Source organism: Ursus maritimus, unplaced genomic scaffold, assembly GCF_017311325.1.
Source record: "Ursus maritimus isolate PB19 unplaced genomic scaffold, ASM1731132v1 scaffold_27, whole genome shotgun sequence".
Classification (NCBI taxonomy): Eukaryota; Metazoa; Chordata; class Mammalia; order Carnivora; family Ursidae; genus Ursus; species Ursus maritimus.
In genome coordinates, this window is record NW_024425230.1 from 5675086 (window position 1) to 5694432 (window position 19347).

General features: G+C 41.3%; 1 protein-coding gene across 1 annotated transcript in view; it reads left to right on the forward strand.

The window, feature by feature from the left end:
* OTUD7A (OTU deubiquitinase 7A) overlaps positions 1 to 19347 on the forward strand; it is a 376751-nt gene that overhangs the window by 307140 nt on the left and 50264 nt on the right. Inside the window, 1 exon segment of the mRNA XM_040642665.1 lies at positions 15864 to 15965. Coding sequence (XP_040498599.1) covers positions 15864 to 15965 — 102 coding nt within the window.

A 19347-nucleotide genomic window follows, 5' to 3' on the forward strand; every position in this document is an offset into this window, starting at 1 on the left:
TGAATGACCCAATGGGATTTATTCACCACTATCACTCCCTAGGGGCCCTATGACTTTGGCTTACTCTCCTAGTTCTGGGAAGAGTGGCTGGAACAAGGAGAGATCAGAGCAGTTGACTCTGATCTGTGTGCTGTATGGGGAAAGGAAGGGGCTGAACGTCCGCTGCCTGAACACTGGCAATGCCAGAGAGTGGTCCTGGGGGGGAGACAGAAGCATAAGGGGACGAAACAAAGGGAGAGAGGGAGGAAGGAATATGAGAAAGAAGGAAATAACATGGTTTTGATGTGGAAACCAGAGGCAGAAGAAGCCTCGTGCATGACACACATTTTTCAACCTTGAATTTATCTGTTTTTATGTTATATAATGCAAAGGTCACCAAATTCATGTAGTGGTACTGCTGGGGAGGGAGGAATGAGAATGAAAACTGGGGAAACACATCAAGGGAACTTAACTTGATCTTTAGTTTTTTCTTTTTTTACATCAAAAGGAACAAGCCGAAGCAAATATGACAGAGGGTTTGCAGGGCCTGGTTCTGTGTGATGGGTGTACTGCCCTCAGCACTCTTCAAAATTTTCACAGTAAAAATAGAATGAGAGAAATAAGCAAGAGATAGAACAAAAGCAGAAAAGGGATAATGAGCAACCTTTGTTTCTCTAAGGAAGCACAGTAGAAAGACTGGGTCTGTGACTTCAGACTAACAAACTTGAGCTTCAGCTCCACTACTTATGGAGGAATATATTTTTTTAAATCCTACCAGCTCACAGAGGTTAAAACTCGCTTGCCAACAAACTTAACCATGGCCAACTAAATCAGAGCAGCTTTGCTCAGGATCTGATTTTGCCCTGGATGAGCAATGGGCCCTTTAAGATTCAGTGCACCAGGGCATGTTCCTTGACTCCCTGAGCCTGTTTCCTTGTCTGTAAAATGGGAATGTGCACCCCCACATAGAACTGGGTGATTCATGGTCAGCCCTGCAGTGAGCAGGAGACACTAACCCAGCCAGCAGGATCATCAGCTGTGAACCCATCATTACCCCACAGAACAGGAAGTCTGAGGACAGGGAAGCTTGTGGCAGGGCTAGCAGCTCCCTCTGTCTTCGAGGACCCAGGTGCACCCAACTTTCTGCCCGTCTATCTTCAGCGGGTTAGTGCTGTCTCCATTCAGGGTACAGTATGGCTACAGATACATCTGTCGAAACACATCCTCACACATCATCCAGGGAAGTGAGGGAGAGGCCCTGTCTGTGTCCCTTTTGAAGGACGAACAACACTTTTCCAGTAGCTGCCCCATGGGCCAAGTGGCAGTATGTGGGCACACCAACACTGGTTTCTAGCAAGGAACATGGGATGCAGGGAAGGAATCTTGTCACAGCAGGGTTCCGTGGGCAAGGATGGGAGGGGAAAGCTCTTAGATGGGCAAACCACAGGGTCTGCCCATTAATGCAGATCACCTCCTCATTAGCATATTCCCTCCCCCATCCTTCCCTTGTTTCTCTACTAACACCCCTGCACCCACTGGCTCTTGGGAGGAGCCACTGCCAGCTTGGAACAGCTTCAGAGGATAAATGGGGCCATCCCACTTTAACATGAAATGTGTTGGGCTTTCAGGTGGTACAGCCACTTTGTTACACTGTGTAAGCAAGAATCCTGTAATTTTCTTCCATTTTGTGACACCCAGTTTTAATAGCTCCTAGCCTGGAGGTTTATTAAAAGGCCTTGGAAAAAAGTCATGTGAGACAGGTTGCTATTTCACAGTAGAAAAAAAAGAAGTTACCTAGTGATGGCATGTTGTTTCCAGTTATGTCTCTGACCAATGATCCAGTGGCACGGTCGATTAAGGCCCTTAATTGCATTTCTCATTTAGCTTTAATAAGATGACTTGCAAGTGGTCAGAATATGCCAATTTGTTAGTATAAGCATTAGCATCATCAATAATAGAGACTTGTCCATTTAATTTTGTAGTCTTAATTTCAATACATGTTTTCATTTAGAATTAAGGGTACAATTATTTTATATTAATAAAACCACTTAGCATTAAAATGCAGTTACTGAATCTTAACCAAAAAGCACTGTAGAGCAGATCGGTATCCAGTTCAAACACATTACTGATGCAGTTTATTATATTAAGCTTTATTAATGTAGTAATCTGTTAGGCAGTAACTCTCCAACTCTGAACTGAATGTACTTTTGAGGGCCTTAACTTCCAGCATTATTGTAGTTCTTGCCCTTCGTATTTCATTATTGATTACTGAAAGCAGTAACACCCTTTGTTAAAATTAGTTCTAATAATGACAGATGGCTTGTCGGAATGTAAATAATGCAATGCCCCTCCAACTGTTCCAATCCTATTAGTATAATTCTCTTTCTTTAAAAAAATCAGAAGGGGGAATGAAGCATGAGAGACTATGGACTCTGAGAAAAAAACTGAGGGCTTCAGAGGGGAGGGGGTGGGGGACTGGCATAGGCTGGTGATGGGTATTAAGGAGGGCATGTATTGCATGGTGCACTGGGTGTTATACGCAACTAATGAATCATCGAACTTTACATCAAAAACCAAGGATGTACTGTATGGTGACTAACATAATATAATAAAAAAATATTTTAAAAAAATCAATTAAATGTTTTCACAACTTCTTGGGAATATCTATTATAAACATTCTCAGGGAGGCTGGGTGGCTCAGTTGGTTAAGCATCTGCTTTGGGCTCAGGTAGTGATCCCAGGGTCCTGGGATCTAATCCTGCATTGGGGTCCCTGCTAAGTGGGGAGTCTTCTTATGCTCTCTGCTTGTGATGTCTCTCTCTCTCGCTCTCATAAATAAAATCTTTTTAAAAAGAGAGAGAGAGAGAAAGAAAACATTCTCATTTGACTAATTCCACAAAGAGTTAAAGGCCCAAAGAGGTGGCTATTATATTCCATTCACCAAATTAAAAATCTGTGTCACAAAGACCATAGAGTGGCATGATGTATTCAAAGTGCTGAAAGGAAAAAAACCTACAACCAAGAATACTCTACCTGGCAAGATTATCATTCAGAATTGAGGGAGAGATAAAGAGTTTCCCAGACACACAAACACCATATGATTTTACTTATATGTGGAATCTGAAAATAAAACAAAAACAAAACCGACTTAAATACAGAGAACAAGCTGATGGTTGCCAGAAGAGAGATGGGGGGATGGGTAAAATAGTTTAAGGAAATTAAGGGGTACAACTTCCAGTTATAAAATAAATAAATCACAGAGATGAAAAGTACAGCATAAACAGTATAGTCAATAATATTATAATAACGTTATATAGTGACGGATGGTGACCAGACTTACCATGGTGAGCATTGAGTGATGTATAGATTTGTCAAATCACAGTGTTGTACACCTGAAACTAATATAACATTGTATGTCAACTATACTTCAATAAAAAAAACATATACATCAATAGTTACATCACATTAGAAATGTAAGCTAAAACCATTCATAAACTTGAAACAATTTTTAGAGCAATTTTAATATAATCCAAGACATGTAAGAAGATGTTTGTGTCACCCAACTTGTGAGACAACATCATCAGGTGAGCCAGGTATATAAAGTCTTTTCATAGATACTTTCTTTTGAAAAGTAGTTCTGAGCCCAAGTACACCTCCATCCAGGGAGAATGGAGTCTTTTGTCTCCTCCATCCTGGAGATGCCCTTTGCCTTCCTCTCAATTGTTCACCCCATTTCCCTGCTAGTTCCCATCTTTCTCTGCTTTTGGTTTTCACCTATTTTGGTAAAGTACATCCTCCAGTAGCTTCCTGAAAAAGAGTGAATGAGGATGTCTTGACCCAGAATCACTAGAAAACAGAGCCTGAGGTAATTATTAAAGTGCTGATTTCTTATTTTGGAGATGCAACCCTGGATTTGTTAGCAACTAGGTTTATTAAGAAATAACTCTACTGGGAATAGTCTTGTACAAATCTTACATTTTCAGTTCTCTTGGGTAAATACGCAAGAGTAGAACTGCTGGGTCATATGGTAAGCGTTATGTTTAACTGCATTAGAAATTGCCAAAAGAGGGGGAAGGAGTTAAGATGGCGGAGGAGTAGGGGACCCCTTTTTCAGCTGGTCCCCTGAGTCGAGTTGGATAGGTACCAGACCATCCTGAACATCCACGGAATCAGCCTGAGATGTAGGAAGATACGTCTGGATCTCTACAAATGAACATCTCCAGCACTGAGTATTGAGGTACAAAGCAGAGAACCATGAAACCGCGCACAGATATCGGAAGATAAACGGAAGGGGGAGGGAGCCGCCGCATTGGGGCGCTGGGAAGCGGTAGCCACCTGCACGGGGGAGCAGGTGGACTCACAGACCAGCACCCACGAGAGAGCACTCTGAGACCGTGAGCTGGGGAACACGCACGACCAGACTGAAACGGGGCTCCAGTGTGCTCACTGGAACCAGACTGAGACCGGGAACTCCGGAGCGTGCGGGGCGGCTGGCGGCTGGCGGTGTTAGAAACACAAAGGACAGAGACGTGCCGGCCCTGGAAGTGAGGGCTGGGATGCCGGGTGTGGGGCGCACATCCCGGGATGCTGCAGGGTTGAGCAGCACCAACAGAAACAAAGTGGCCAGAACATCAGTGGAGAACGGTCCGCCATCCTTCTGTTCTGAGGCAGAGGCTGAGATTCAGCCACTGCTGCTCTGACTCTCAGAAGAGGCACAGCAAACCACTAGAGGAAGCCGGAGAACAAAAGCCTGGAAACACCAGCTCACAGTGTGCCCATCCCCATCCCCCCTCGCAGGGGACACGGAGACTCTACCCAAACAGGGTTGCCTGAGGATCGGCGCAGCAGGCCCCTCCCCTAGAAGGCAGGCTGAAAAATCAAGAAGCCTAAGATCCCTATAAAACAAGGGCGCACGGCCTGGGTCCCGGTCAATAATTTGGGCTCTGGACAACCCCGCAACCTCTCCTCATCAGAATGACGAGAAGGAGAAGTGCCCCCCCAGCAAAGAAAAGACAATGAGTCTGTGGCCTCTGCCACAGAACTAATGGATATGGATATAACCAAATTATCAGAAATGGAATTCAGAGTAACAATGGTTAAGATGATGTGTAGACTTGAAAAAAGTATTAACGAAAACTTTAATGAGAATATAGAATCTCTAAGGGCGGGGGGCACCTGGGTGGCACAGCGGTTAAGCATCTGCCTTCAGCTCAGGGCGTGATCCCAGCATTATGGGATCGAGCCCCACTTCAGGCTCCTCTGCTATGAGCCTGCTTCTTCCTCTCCCACTCCCCCTGTTTGTGTTCCCTCTCTCGCTGGCTGTCTCTATCTCTGTCGAATAAATAAATAAAATCTTTTAAAAAAAAAAAAAGAATCTCTAAGGGTGAAAATGAAAGCAAATCTGGCAAAAATTAAAAATTCTATGAGCCAAATGCAGTCAAAACTAGAGGCACTGACGGCCAGGGTGAATGAGGCAGAAGAACATATCAGCGAACTGGAGGATGGGTTAGTAGAAGAGAAAGCTAAAATAGAATCTGGGCTCAAAAAAATCCATTCTCAAGAATGTAGGTTATGGGAGATTACTGACTCAATGAAACGTTCCAATGTCAGAATCATTGGCATCCCGGTGGAAAAACAGAGGTCTAGAAGAGATATTTGAACAAATTGTAGCTGAAAACTTCCCTAATCTAGCAAAGGGAAACAAACATTCATGTCCAAAGAAGCAGGACCCCTCCCAAGCTCAACCACGACAAACCTACGCCATGTCCCGTCATAGTGCATTTCGCAAATATTAGATCCAAGGATACAGTATTGAAAGCGGCCAGGGCAAAGAAATTTCTCACGTACCAAGGCAAAGGTACCAGAATTATGTCAGGCCTGTCTACACAGACCTGGAATGAGAGAAAGGGTGGGGGGGCAGTTTAAAGCTCTTTCAGAGAAAAACATGCAGCCAAGGATCCTTTATCCAGCAAGGCTGTCATTCAGAATTGATGGAGAAATAAAGACCTTCCAGAATCACCATTGACCAATTTTGTAACCACAAAACCAGCCCTACAAGAGATATTAAGGGGGGTTCTATAAAAGTAAAAAGGCCCCAAGAGTTATACAGAGCAGAAAGTCGCAATCTATAGAAACAAAGACTTTACTGGCAACATGGCATCATTAAAATCATATCTCTCAATATTCGGTCTCAATGTAAATGGCCTAAATGCTCCCATAAACGCCACAGGGTTGCAAATTGGATAAAAAGACATGACCCATCCATTTGCTGTCTACAAGAGACTCATTTTCAACCTAAAGATACATTCAGACTGAAAGTAAAGGGGATGGAATCCATCTTTCACCAATGGACCTCAAAGAAAGCTGGGGTAGCAATTCTCATATCAGACAGATTGGATTTTAAACTAAAGACTGTAGTTAGAGACACAGAAGGCACTACATTATTCTTAAAGGATGTATCCAACAAGTGGATATGATAATTATAAATACATATGCCCCCAACAGGGGAGCAGCAAGATACACAAGCCAAATCTTAACCAGAATCAAGAGACATGTAGATAAAAATACGTTAATAGTAGAGGACCTCAACACTCTACTATCAGAAATAGAGCACCCATGCAAAAAATTGACAAAGAAACAAGGGCTTTGAATGCCATACTCGACGAGTTGGACCTCATAGATATATATAGAACACTACACCCCAGAACCAAAGAATACTCATTCTATTCTAATGCCCATGGAACATTCTCAAGAATAGACCATGTTCTGGGTCACAAAACAGGCCTTGACTGATATCAAAAGACTGAAATTATTCCCTGCATATTCTCAGACCACAATGCTTTGAAATTGGAACTCAACCACAAGGAAAAATTTGGAAGAAACTCAAACACTTGGAGACTAAGAACCATCCTGCTCAGGAATGACTCGATAAACCAGGAAATCAAAAATCAAATTAAACAATTTATGGAGACCAATGAGAATGAAAATACAACAGTCCAAAACCTATGGGATACTGCAAAGGCAGTCCTAAGGGGGAAATACATAGCCATCCAAGCCTCACTCAAAAGAATAGAAAAATCTAAAATGCAGTTTTTATATTCTCACCTCAAGAAGCTGGAACAGCAACAGAGGGACAGGCCTAATCCACGCACGAGGAAGCAGTTGACCAAAATTAGAGCTGAAATCAATCAAGCAGAAACCAGAAGTACAGTAGAGCAGATCAACAGGACTAGAAGCTGGTTCTTGGAGAGAATCAATAAAATTGACAGACCACTGGCAAGACTTATCCAAAAGAAAAGAGAAAGGACCCAGATTATTAAAATTATGAATGAAAAAGGAGAGGTCACGACGAACACCATTGAAATTGGAAGGATTATTAGAAATTTTTATCAACAGCTATATGCCAATAAACTAAGCAATCTGGAAGAGATGGAATCCTTCCTGGAAACCTATAAACTACCAAGATTGAAACCGGAAGAAATTGATTCCTTAAACAGGTCAATTAATTATGAAGAGATTGAGTCAGTGATAAACAACCTTCCAAATAACAAAACTCCAGGCCCGGACGGTTTTCCTGGGGAATTCTACCAAACATTCAAAGAAGAAATAATACCTATTCTCCTAAAGCTATTTCAAAAAATAGAAACAGAAGGAAAGCTACCAAACTCATTCTATGAGGCCAATATTACCTTGCTGCCCAAACCAGGCAAAGACCCCATCAAAAAGTAGAATTACAGACTGATTTCCCTAATGAATATGGATGCCAAAATCCTCAACAAGACCCTGGCTAATAGAATCTAACAGTACATTAAAAGGATTATCTATCATGACCAAGTGGAATTCATCCTGGAGATGCAAGGGTGGTTCAACATTCACGAATCAATCAATGTCATAGATTTTATCCAGAATGAAAAATTCAGAAATCATATGATTCTCTCAATAGATGCAGAAAAAGCATTTGACAAAATACAGCATCCTTTCTGATTAAAACCCTTCAGAGTTTAGGGATAGAGGGTACATTCCTCAATCTCATAAAAACCATCTATGAAAAGCCTACAGCAAATATCATTCTCAATGGGGAAAAGCTGGAAGCCTTTCCCTTAAGATCAGGAACACGACAAGGATGCCCACTCTCGCCACTATTATTCAACATAGTACTAGAAGTCCTTGCAACAGCAATCAGACAACAAAAAGGGATCAAAGGTATTCAAATTGGCAAAGAAGAAGTCAAAATGTCTCTCTTTGCAGATGACATGATACTCTATATGGAAAACCCAAAAGAAGCCACTCCCAAACTATTAGAAGTTATACAGCAATTCAGTAACGTGGCGGGATACAAAACCAATGCTCAGGAATCAGTTGCATTTCTATACACGAATAATGAGACTGAAGAAAGAGAAATTAGGGAATCCATCCCATTTACAATAGCACCAAAAACCATACGTTACCTTGGAATTAACTTAACCAGAGACGTAAAGGACCTATATTCTAGAAACTATAAATCACTCTTGAAAGACATTGAGGAAGACATAAAAAGATGGAAAGATATTCCATGCTCATGGATCGGAAGAATTAACATAGTTAAAATGTCCATGCTACCCAGAGCAATCTACACTTTCAATGCTATCCCGATCAAAATACCGAGGACATTTTTCAAAGAACTGGAACAAATAGTCCTTAAATTTGTATGGAACCAGAAAAGGCCCCGAATCTCCAAGGAACTGTTGAAAAGGAAAAACAAAGCTGGGGGCATCACAATGCCGGATTTCGAGCTGTACTACAAAGCTGTGATCACAAAGACAGCATGGTACTGGCACAAAAACAGACACATAGACCAATGGAACAGAATAGAGAGCCCAGAAATGGACCCTCGGCTCTTTGGGCAACTAATATTTGATAAAGCAGGAAAAAACATCCGGTGGGAAAAAGACAGTCTCTTCAATAAATGGTGCTGGGAAAATTGGACAGCTACATGCAAAAGAATGAAACTTGACCACTCTCTCACACCATACACAAAAATAAACTCCAAATGGATGAAAGACCTCGATGTGAGACAGGAATCCATCAAAATTCTAGAGGAGAACATAGGCAGCAACCTCTACGACATCGGCCAAAGCAACCTTTTTCATGACACATCCCCAAAGGCAAGAGAAACAAAAGATAAAATGAATTTATGGGACTTCATCAAGATTAAAAGTTTCTGCACATCCAAGGAAACAGTCAGAAAAACTAAGAGGCAGCCCACGGAATGGGAGAAGATATTTGCAAATGACACTACAGATAAAGGACTGGTATCCAAGATCTACAAAGAACTTCTCAAACTCAATACACGAGAAACAAATAAACAAATCAAAAAATGGGCAGAAGATATGAACAGACACTTTTCCAATGAAGACATACAAATGGCTAACAGACACATGAAAAAATGTTCAAAATCATTAGCCATCAAGGAAATTCAAATCAAAACCACACTGAGATACCACCTTACGCCAGTTAGAATGGCAAAAATAGACAAGGCAAGAAACAACAATTGTTGGAGAGGATGTGGAGAAAGGGGATCCCTCCTACATTGTTGGTGGGAATGCAAGTTGGTACAGCCACTCTGGAAAACAGTGTGGAGGTCCCTTAAAAAGTTAAAAATTGAGCTACCCTATGACCCAGCCATTGCACTACTGGGTATTTACCCCAAAGATACAGACGTAGTGAAGAGAAGGGCCATATGCACCCCAATGTTCATAGCAGCATTGTCCATCATAGCTAAATCGTGGAAGGAACCGAGATGCCCTTCAACAGATGACTGGATTAAGAAGTTGTGGTCCATATATACAATGGAATATTACTCAGCTTTCAGAAAGAACGAGTTCTCAACATTTGCTGCAACATGGACTGCACTGGAGGAGATAATGCTAAGTGAAATAAGTCAAGCAGAGAAAGACAATTATCGTATGATTTCTTTCATCTATGGAACATAAGAACTAGGAAGATCGGTAGGGGAAGAAAGGGATAGAGAATGGGGGGTAATCAGAAGGGGGAATGAAGCATGAGAGACTATAGACTCTGAGAAACAAACTGAGGGCTTCAGAGGGGAGGGGGTGGGGGAATGGGATAGGCTGGTGATGGGTAGTAAGGAGGGCACGTATTGCATGGAGCACTGGGTGTTATACGTAACTAATGAATCATCGAACTTTACATCAGAAACCAGGGTTGTACTGTATGGTGACTAACATAATATAATAGAAAAACATTAGAAAAGAAAAAGAAATTGCCAGAAGATGTTTACAATTCATCATGACATTTTACATTCCAATAGCAAACTATGAAAATTCCACTTGCTCTGTATCCCCAACATTTGTTATTATCAATCTTTTTAATATTATCACTCTAGTAGGTATGAAGAGATGACTTAGTGTGGTTCTAATTTGCATTTCTCTGAAGACTAATAACACTGAGCATCTTTTCATGTTCTTCACCATTTGTATATCTTCCACAGTAAAGTGTCATAGGGTTTTTGTCCATTTTTATCAGGTTGGTTGGTTTGTATTAATTTGTAAGAGCTCCTAATATATACATTACAAATCCTTTTCAGATACATGTTTTGCAGATATTTTATCCCAGTCTGAGACTTACCTCTTTATTTTATAATGGTGTCTTTTAATAGGCAGAAATTTTATTTTTATGAAGTCAGATGTGTCCATTTTTTTCTTTGCCTATCCCGATAATATTCCTTTCTTTTATCTGAGATACTTTAGAGTTTTAGCTTTAATGCTTAGGTCTATGAATGTTTATAAATTTATCTTTTATGTTTCTGTCTGTGATCCACCTCAAATTAATTTGTGTTTATGGTATGAAGTATTGAAGTGGTTTTCAAATATCCACTGATTCTAGCACCACTTCAAAAATACTTTCCTTTCCTTATTGAAAGCCCTAGGAACCTTTATTTAAAAAATTAAGTGGCCATAAATATCTGGGTCTGTTCTGGTCTCTATATTTTGCTCCATTGATCTAGTTGTCTCTCTTACACCCACACTATCTTGATTAGTATCTCATCATAATAAGCTATCAAATCAGGAACTTTAAGTCCTTCAACTTTGTTCTACTTCAAGATTATATTGACTCTTCTGGTTTTTTTTAATATTGATGTAAATTTAGAATCAAGTTGTCAACTTCTAAAAAGTAGCTTCTGGGATTTTGATTGGGTTTATGTTAAGTCTATAGATCAATTGGGGGAGAATGCAGAATCAATAAGTTCAGTCTATGTGCACAATAAACCTCTCCACTTATTTAAATCTTCTTTATATTTTTTCAGGACTGTGTTATAGTTTTATAGTCTTCAGTCTAGATATAACCTATCTTTCATGAAATTTATGCCCAAGTATTATATTTTTTATCTCATTTTCTAAATCTCTTATTGCTAGTAAATAGAAATAATACCTATAGATTGACCTAATTTCCTGAGATGATGCTAAGTTTAAGTTCCCTTATTGGGTTTAGGAGTTTTTTGGTAGATTTCTAAGTATTTTCTACATAAACAATTATGCTATCTACTGATATGGTTCCATTCATTTCTTCTCTATCAAAACACCTTTTAATTTTCCTTTTTGCCTTGTTACATAGGCTCGGACCTTCATCAGTATTGCTTCCTATCTTAGGTTGAAAGCATTCAATATCTCACCATTAAGTGTCATGTTAGGTGCAGGCTTTGCATAGATGACCTGTATCAGATTGAGAAAGTTACCTGTGTTCCTAGCATGTTCAGTGTTGGTGGATAGTTTTTTTGGTTACAGAACTCTAGATTGGAGGTTATTTTCTTTTGGCACTTTAATGTTCTCACTCCACTGTGTGTAGGCTTCTGTTATTATTCCCCTTGGTATGTAATATTTCTCCTTTTTCTCTGCTTTTTAGAGTTTCTCTTTAATTTTCATCAGCTTCACTATATGCCATTTACTTTGTATTTATTCTTTTTGGAATTTGCAGACCCTCTAAAAATTTCCAATTTTGGAAAATTCTTGATGATTATCCATTCAAATATTGCTTTTGCCCCATTTGTTCTATTTTCTTGAATGTACTATTTATAGTGACTTAAAGTCTCTGTCAGATAACTTCAAAATATGGATAATCTGCATATCTTTTTCTGTTACCCCATTTTTTCCCTTGTGGTTTTTAGTTAGTTACTCTTGGGGTTTTTTTCTTTGGTTGGTTTTTATTTTTTTTGTTTTTGTTTGGTTTTGGTATACCTAGTAATTTTTGCTTGATTTCTAGACCTCGTGAATGTAAAATTACAGAGACTCCAAATGATGTTGTCCTCCTCTAGAAAGGGCTCACCCTCCCCCTGCTGGTGGCTGATTACCTTACTCTGGTCACAGACCGCTGAATTGAGGCTGGATTTTAGTCCTGGTAAGGCTCAGGCTACTTTGTGTTCATTCCTGTTCTTCCAATATTTTCAACTCATCCTGTTGTATTTTGTGGGACCTCCCTCCCCTGATGGATAGTAAACTTTGTATTTTATGAGGCTTCTGAAACAACTCTGCTTTGTGTCAAGAACTGCAAGATGTCTAAAATTTTACTCTGCTTGACAACTAATAAACTTGCCGTCTGTGGCTTCATGGATGTTGGTAGAAAACCTGGGACTTCTGGATCACTGGAGAAGGATGCTGTTACATTTGAGGCATGTGGAGCATTTGGGAGATCCCATGGAAGCATTTTTCTTCTTGTGGGAGCCTACAGGGTGGTCCTGAGAAATAAAACATGATCAATGTACCACCTTCCTGATACGTTCTAAGGTCTAGGATGTTCCTTCCCCACATGCTGAAGTTGTTGCTTCCTCTCCTCCCTCACAAAATTGTCATATGCTGTCACAGTGCCTGTAACTTATCCTTTGTTCTCAATCACTTCCTAATCACAACTTGACCTCTCATCCACAAAGGTCAGCCATAAGAGGGACAAAAGCATTTTTATAAAACTGAATCATAATTAAGTCTGAACCTCCTAAGTTCCCTTTTGGTTAAATTCCCACATACAGAGTGTGCCAAACAGGCCAGCATGGGGTTGCCATTACAGACAAGAAAGAAGCAACATGGTCAGAAATGGCCGGGGAGGAATTGAATTTTCAGAACAGGTCCATATAACCCCTGTCCTGTTCATCTTGCTCATTGCCTAGGGAGCAGTTGAGAGGGGATTGTCCCTTTTAGGGACAGCCACATTCAGGGAGCAAACTGCCTGGAGGTACTGCTATGGACTGAATGTTTGTGTCCATCCAAATCCATATGTGGGAACTCTGATCCCTAGTGTGATGGTATTTGGTGGTAGGGCCTTTGAAAAGTAATTAAGTTTAGATAAAGTCATGAGGATGGAGCTGCCATGATGGAATTAGTATCTTATAAGAGGAGAAAGAGAACAGAGTTCACTGTCTACATATGAGGACACAGCAAGAAGGCAGCCATTTACAAACCTGGAAGAGGGTTCTCACCAGGAACCAAATCAACCAGCACCTCAGTCTGGGACTTCCAGCCTCCACAACTGTGAGAAATAAATGTCTGTTGTTTAAGCTACCCAGTCTGTGCTATCTAGTTATAGCAGCCCAAGCTGACTACTTTTCTTGGTTATCTCATTGATTTCTAGCTTATTTTTAATATGGCCAGAGCACATAATATGAATTATTTCAAATCCTTTGAAATTTGTTGACACTTTTTTATGGCCCATTATGTGGTCAATTTTGGAAAATATTCCATATGACTTCGAAAGAATATGTATTTATTTTGCAGTGGGTGAAGTGTTGTATATATGTCAAGTTCACATAATTTGAGTTATTGAATTATGTTTAATTTCTACTGAAGTTTTTGCTTCTTGATTCTATTGTTTGTTTATCAAGAGAGTTCGGTTAAAAATCTCCGGTTTTGAATTGGTGTTTATCTATTTCTCCTTGGAGTCTTTCAGTATTTGTGTTATATGTATTTTAGGCTAAGTTCGGTATATACACATTAAGTATTGTTATGTTTTCCATTTGACTTTACTGTGTTATCATTATGAAATATCCCTCTTTATCCTGTTCACCTTCATCTGATATCAATAGGACTTCATCAACTTTATTTTTGCTTAGTTTTTGAATGGTGTATCTTTCTCTACATAGTTACTGTTAAATTTCTGTGTAATTATATTTATGGTGTCTTCTGTCAGCAGCATGTACTTGTTTTTTTAAGGAAGGCTGGCAATCTGTCTTTTAGAGTATTGTGTTCACTCACATTTAATATAAATGTTGATATATTTTGGTTAAAATCTGTTATCTTGGTTTTTTTATGTGTGTTTTTGTATCCCTTTTTTCCTCTCTCTCTTTTATTCTTTTGAATTATTTAAGAGTGTTTATTACTCTGGTTTCCCCTCTACTAGCTTGTCAGTTATACATTCTTTTATTATTCCTTTAGTGGTTACTGAACAGTTTCCAAAATACTTCGAGCTATTAGAATTTACCATGAGTTGGCACTTTTACCACTTCCTGGTCAATTATATCATTTATTACACATTTCCATGTTTTGTGATTTGCTGTCATGTGTTTTAATTCTATATATACTTTAATCCTCAAAAAGAAATTTCTAATATTGTTTTAGACAGCCAATATTTATTTACATTTGCCAACATTCTGTGTGCCCTGAAGTATTCTTTACTGAATCCTTTTAGTATTCTTTACTGCAGGTCTGATGGAGTCTCCCTTTCTGTTCATCTGAGGTCTGGAATTCTAGATTGGTAATAACTACAAGATAAGGGTGGAAACACAGGTTCTCCACTCGGCCTCTGTTGACACCTGTGGAGGAATGGGCTTCTTGGTACTGCTAGGAGGGAGCACAGGACCTCATTACCACCAGATGGGTGTGAAAGGCCAGGCTCCCCATATGTTCTCAGTTGGTAGGGGGTGGAGTTCATATTACTACCCAGCAGGGTTGAAGTGCTGGCTGTGTGCTCAGCCTTCTCTGACACCATCTGGCACTGAGGGAGCGGGTGCTGAGTGACTCATTACTGCCTGGTAAGGTTGGAAGATTTGGCTCCCCATTTGGCCTCTGCCGGCAGGGATGATAATGGGCTACAATTTCTTCTGTGTCATTTCGCTGAAATAGAGCAGTTATCGTCGATCTTCCTAAGCTGTCCCTTTCCTGATATCTTGTCTAGAGAGAGCATGATTCCTTTGTCTACCCCCATTTGTGTCTCCAGGTTGCCAACTCCTTCAGTACCTGATCTAGGATTTGGGGGCAAAAAAGAAATTCCAGGGAGCCTACTACCATGTTGTTTCTCAGATCCCAAATTTCCTGGTCAGTCTGCCTCTTCTCTCCACTTTTCAGTCTTCCCGTGTTATTTTATATGTGACGTCCAGGATGTTTAGTTGTACTTAGTAGAAAGAATAGGGGAAAGTATGTCTACTGCATCTTCCTGGAAGCAGAAGTCTCAAAATGTGTTAATGAGATCTAACAGGAATATACCTAAGTAGTTATAATGGTTTTGATGTGTTAAATGAAATATAAACCATACTTTTGGAGGTATGTATGAATCAAAAAAGGATGAAGCAAAACAAAAAAATAACTTTCAGAAGGGGAACCTGTGTTCAAGGAGATTGCACAAAGAGAAATTTTATTTTTTGTGTAAACTGTTCCCAGATTCAAGGAGAAAAGGCTTCACCCTTGGGTTTCCTAATCCTCTTGCTAATTAATGGGAGGATTTGGTCATTTTTTATCTTAGAGGGGAAAAAAATCTATATTTTATTTAAAAATAGCTATAATGCTCTACCTTCCCAATGAAGTTCTCTAGAACCCTCTCAAAAACCATCTGCTAATGTCTATGTTTCGGTAGCAAACACAATGGTCTGTTCTGGGATTCTCTTCTAAAGTGAGTTTCTGTTCCAGGTCGCCTGAATTGGTGGTCCACTGTGTGCACAAGCTGCAAACGGCTTCTTCCTTTGGCCACTACAGGGGATGGGAACTGCCTTTTACACGCAGCCTCTCTGGGTAAGCTCCACAACAGAGACAGAGGGCGGCAGTGCCCCAGACCTGTTCTGCTCATTGTTAAAGGACAGACATGAGCTAAGTCAAGCCACGCACATCACCCATCTGGAAGAGTCCCCAAGGGGAGGTAGCCAACAATCTAGCCCTTCTTGTCAAGCAACTGGCAGACTTGGTGGGGACACAGAGCACCCATGAGAAGAGACTTGATATAATAGAAGAGGGGCTAATCATGATCTGCAGGGATGGGAATTAGAGATCGTGGTGTAGAGAACTTCCTGGAGGAGGTGGGATTTTACTGAGACCTGAAGGACTCGAAAGATTATCATAAAAGAGGACATTCCAGGTAGGGAGACTCCATGCAAACACATGAAAGCAGGAATTAACAGGATCTTTGGAAGCAGCGCTGAGCTCGATGGGGCTTGGGCAGGAAGATTGGGGAGCAGTACATCAGATTGGATGGTGTGGGGCCACCACATTGATAGCAGTCCATGCACCTGTACTGCCAAAAAGACATAGATTGGGTAAATTACTTGGGTAAGTCACAGGGAATCACTTGGGTACTGACAAAAAGACATAGGTTGGGTAGAATTTTAGGGGGAAAAATGCTGTATTCCACACTGTGAACATAGTGAGATCATAATTTCGTTGGAAGAATAGGCAAAAGATAATATGCCAAAACATTAAAAGTGGCCGTTGCAGGGTGGTGAGATTGTTGTTGTTGTTTTTTAAAGATTTTATTTATTTGTTTGTCAGAGACCACGAGCAGGGGTGTGGCAGGCAGAGGGAAAAGCAGCTCCCTGCCGAGCAAGGAGCCTGATGCGGGACTCGATCCCAGGACGCAGGGATCATGACCTGAGCCGATCTCAGATGTTTAACCAAGTGAGCCAGGGATTGTAGATTTATATTGTTGATACAGGGGAATCACCTGGGGACTGACAAAAGACATAAGTTGGCTAAATCACTTGGGAAGATCACAGGGGAATCTGCACGGTCAGAATATACAGCAGAGAAGTCAACAACCTTCTGCAGAGGTGTGAGCTTCCTGGTTACAAAAAGCCATCCCAGCAGGTGCACGGGCACAGGTTGCACTATTTGAATACCTGAGGGCGTCATGGTAGACTTTCTGGAAGCTTAATTACTCCTTCTAGACCCAGCCTTATATACACAAAGCCCAATCAGTTTTGACAGGCCAGACTGGATTTGTGCCAGGACCCAGGCATCAGAGCCAGCTGTCCTCATGAATCCTAGAGTAAAGGGTCTCTCTCCACAGATGGGACCCTAAGATGAGAATATTCTTAGTTGGCAAGTTTGACCAAGAATATTCCCTGTTGGTCAAACTCACCTCCCCAGGTAAACACAGTTGATGCTGTGACCCAGAGCAAGGACCAGACCCCAAGCCTCTTTTCAGCCCTGTAGTGAGGCCTGTTGAGCAAGAGGTAGACAGAGGTGAGACTAAAACCCACAGAGGGAAATGCATGGGGTCTGGCAAGGGGCCTGAGAGCCTCAGAAAAGAATGGAGCCCCAGAACAAAGGCAACATTCCACATCCGACAGGCTTGGCAAGGGGTGGTGGGGAACACAGTCTCCCACCTACCTGCTTCTTTTCCATTTCACAACGAACACATTTCTGTTGATTGGCATTGTATAAGTATTTCACATTCATCGAGGTAGGATAAAAATCAACAATCCCACCACCCAGCAATGGCCACTTTTAATGTTTTGGCATATTATCTTTTGTCTATTCTTCCAGTGAAATTATGATCTCACTATGTTCACAGTGTGGAATCCAGCATTTTTCACTTAAAATTGTGTTGTGAATTTCCCATGCTTTTATTCTTCAAAAACATGTTTTTGGTAGTTGTGTCATATTTCATCATAATGTATCAACTATTCCCCTATTGTGGAACATTTTCGCCTTGTTGTGTGTAAAACCTAGAAAGAACATAAAAGAAGAAATCTCTCATCTGTGTCACATAACAGCCTCATTACAAAGGGAAATGCCTTTGTCCCTCAGAAATTGCACTGTGCAGAGGCACTGTCCCCCTCAGCACTACAGGTGGGCAAAGCTACAAATCAGGTCTCATGCCACCATGGTCTGGTCTGAGGGCAGGCATTGTCCCAGTGAGCTCAGTGGGCCTCCAGTCTGCCAAAGAAGAGACATCCTCCTGTGGGCCGGCTTTGCTCCAGCGAGGCCATGGTGGAGTCGGGAGCTCATCGCCACTTGGTTCTTTTCTCCTGGTACTTTGTTTTCCTTTCACGGGTTTAGCTGTTTGACCTGACAGATCAAAGGAGCCATGCAACAGTGACCAGCAATGCTTTTTGAACCTGCTGGCCAGGCCTGACATTGACCTAGGGTTGTGGGACACACACACAAATGACAGTAATCCTAGAGCCAAGCTTGTAAGCAAACATTTATGGGGCAGGGAGACCCTCCCTGCAAGAGAGACCCAAACAAGGAGCCATGGGAACTGAGGCTGGACTTGCCATGCCTGGGAGAGTCCCAAGAGGCCACTGTGGGCAAGTCTGAGGGATGAGGAAGATCAGCTTGGCCTCTTTATAAAAGGAGCATGAATGGCCACTTCCCTCATTTATGTTGTAAAAAAAGACAAAAGCCTCACTTGGAAAACCCATTGCAGCCCCTGGTTATTGCATATCTTTGCACGAAATGGTGCATGGCCAGATTGAGTCTTTACAGATTAGGTCAGTGCAGGTCACTCCTCTTTTGAAAGCTTTCCAGAGGCTCCCAGCTCACTTAAAAGTCTACCTTTTCACTTTAAAGCTTGTCCCCTTGATCCTCCCTCCAGCCACCTTTCCCTCTTGCTGTTTCTCAAGTATGACTCGTGGGCGCCCCTTGGTGCTGGCCCCTAGCCTTCTCTGCCTGGGATGGCAACTCAGCTCCCTCCTTTACCCACTCAAGTCTAGACCCTGATGTCTCCATTTATGCCATGGCCAGTGCCACCTAGCACCCTGTCCTGCTTCATCTCTCCTTATGGTGCTCTACCCCTGACAGCGTATGTCATGTGCTAATTCAATGGCTACTTCCCCTTCCCTCAGTGTGCACTCCATGAGATTTTAGGAACTTCGTCTGTCCTGATTGCTGCTGTGGGTATTCCCAAAACCCAGAATGGTATCTCACCCCTATTATGAAATGTTTGGAATTAATTAAGTGGAATTAATGCCATTTAATTAAATGGATGGATGGATGGATGGATGGATGGATGGATGGATGGATGGATTCCCCCACTCTATCCCCATAGCCAGACCTGCACTTCTCATTACTGTTTCTTCCATTTGTTGGGTCTCTTGACCACATCTGAGATGCCCCAAGAATATACTCAGAGATGGCTGGTGTTCCTTATAACCCCTCAACACCCAGCACAGGCTGG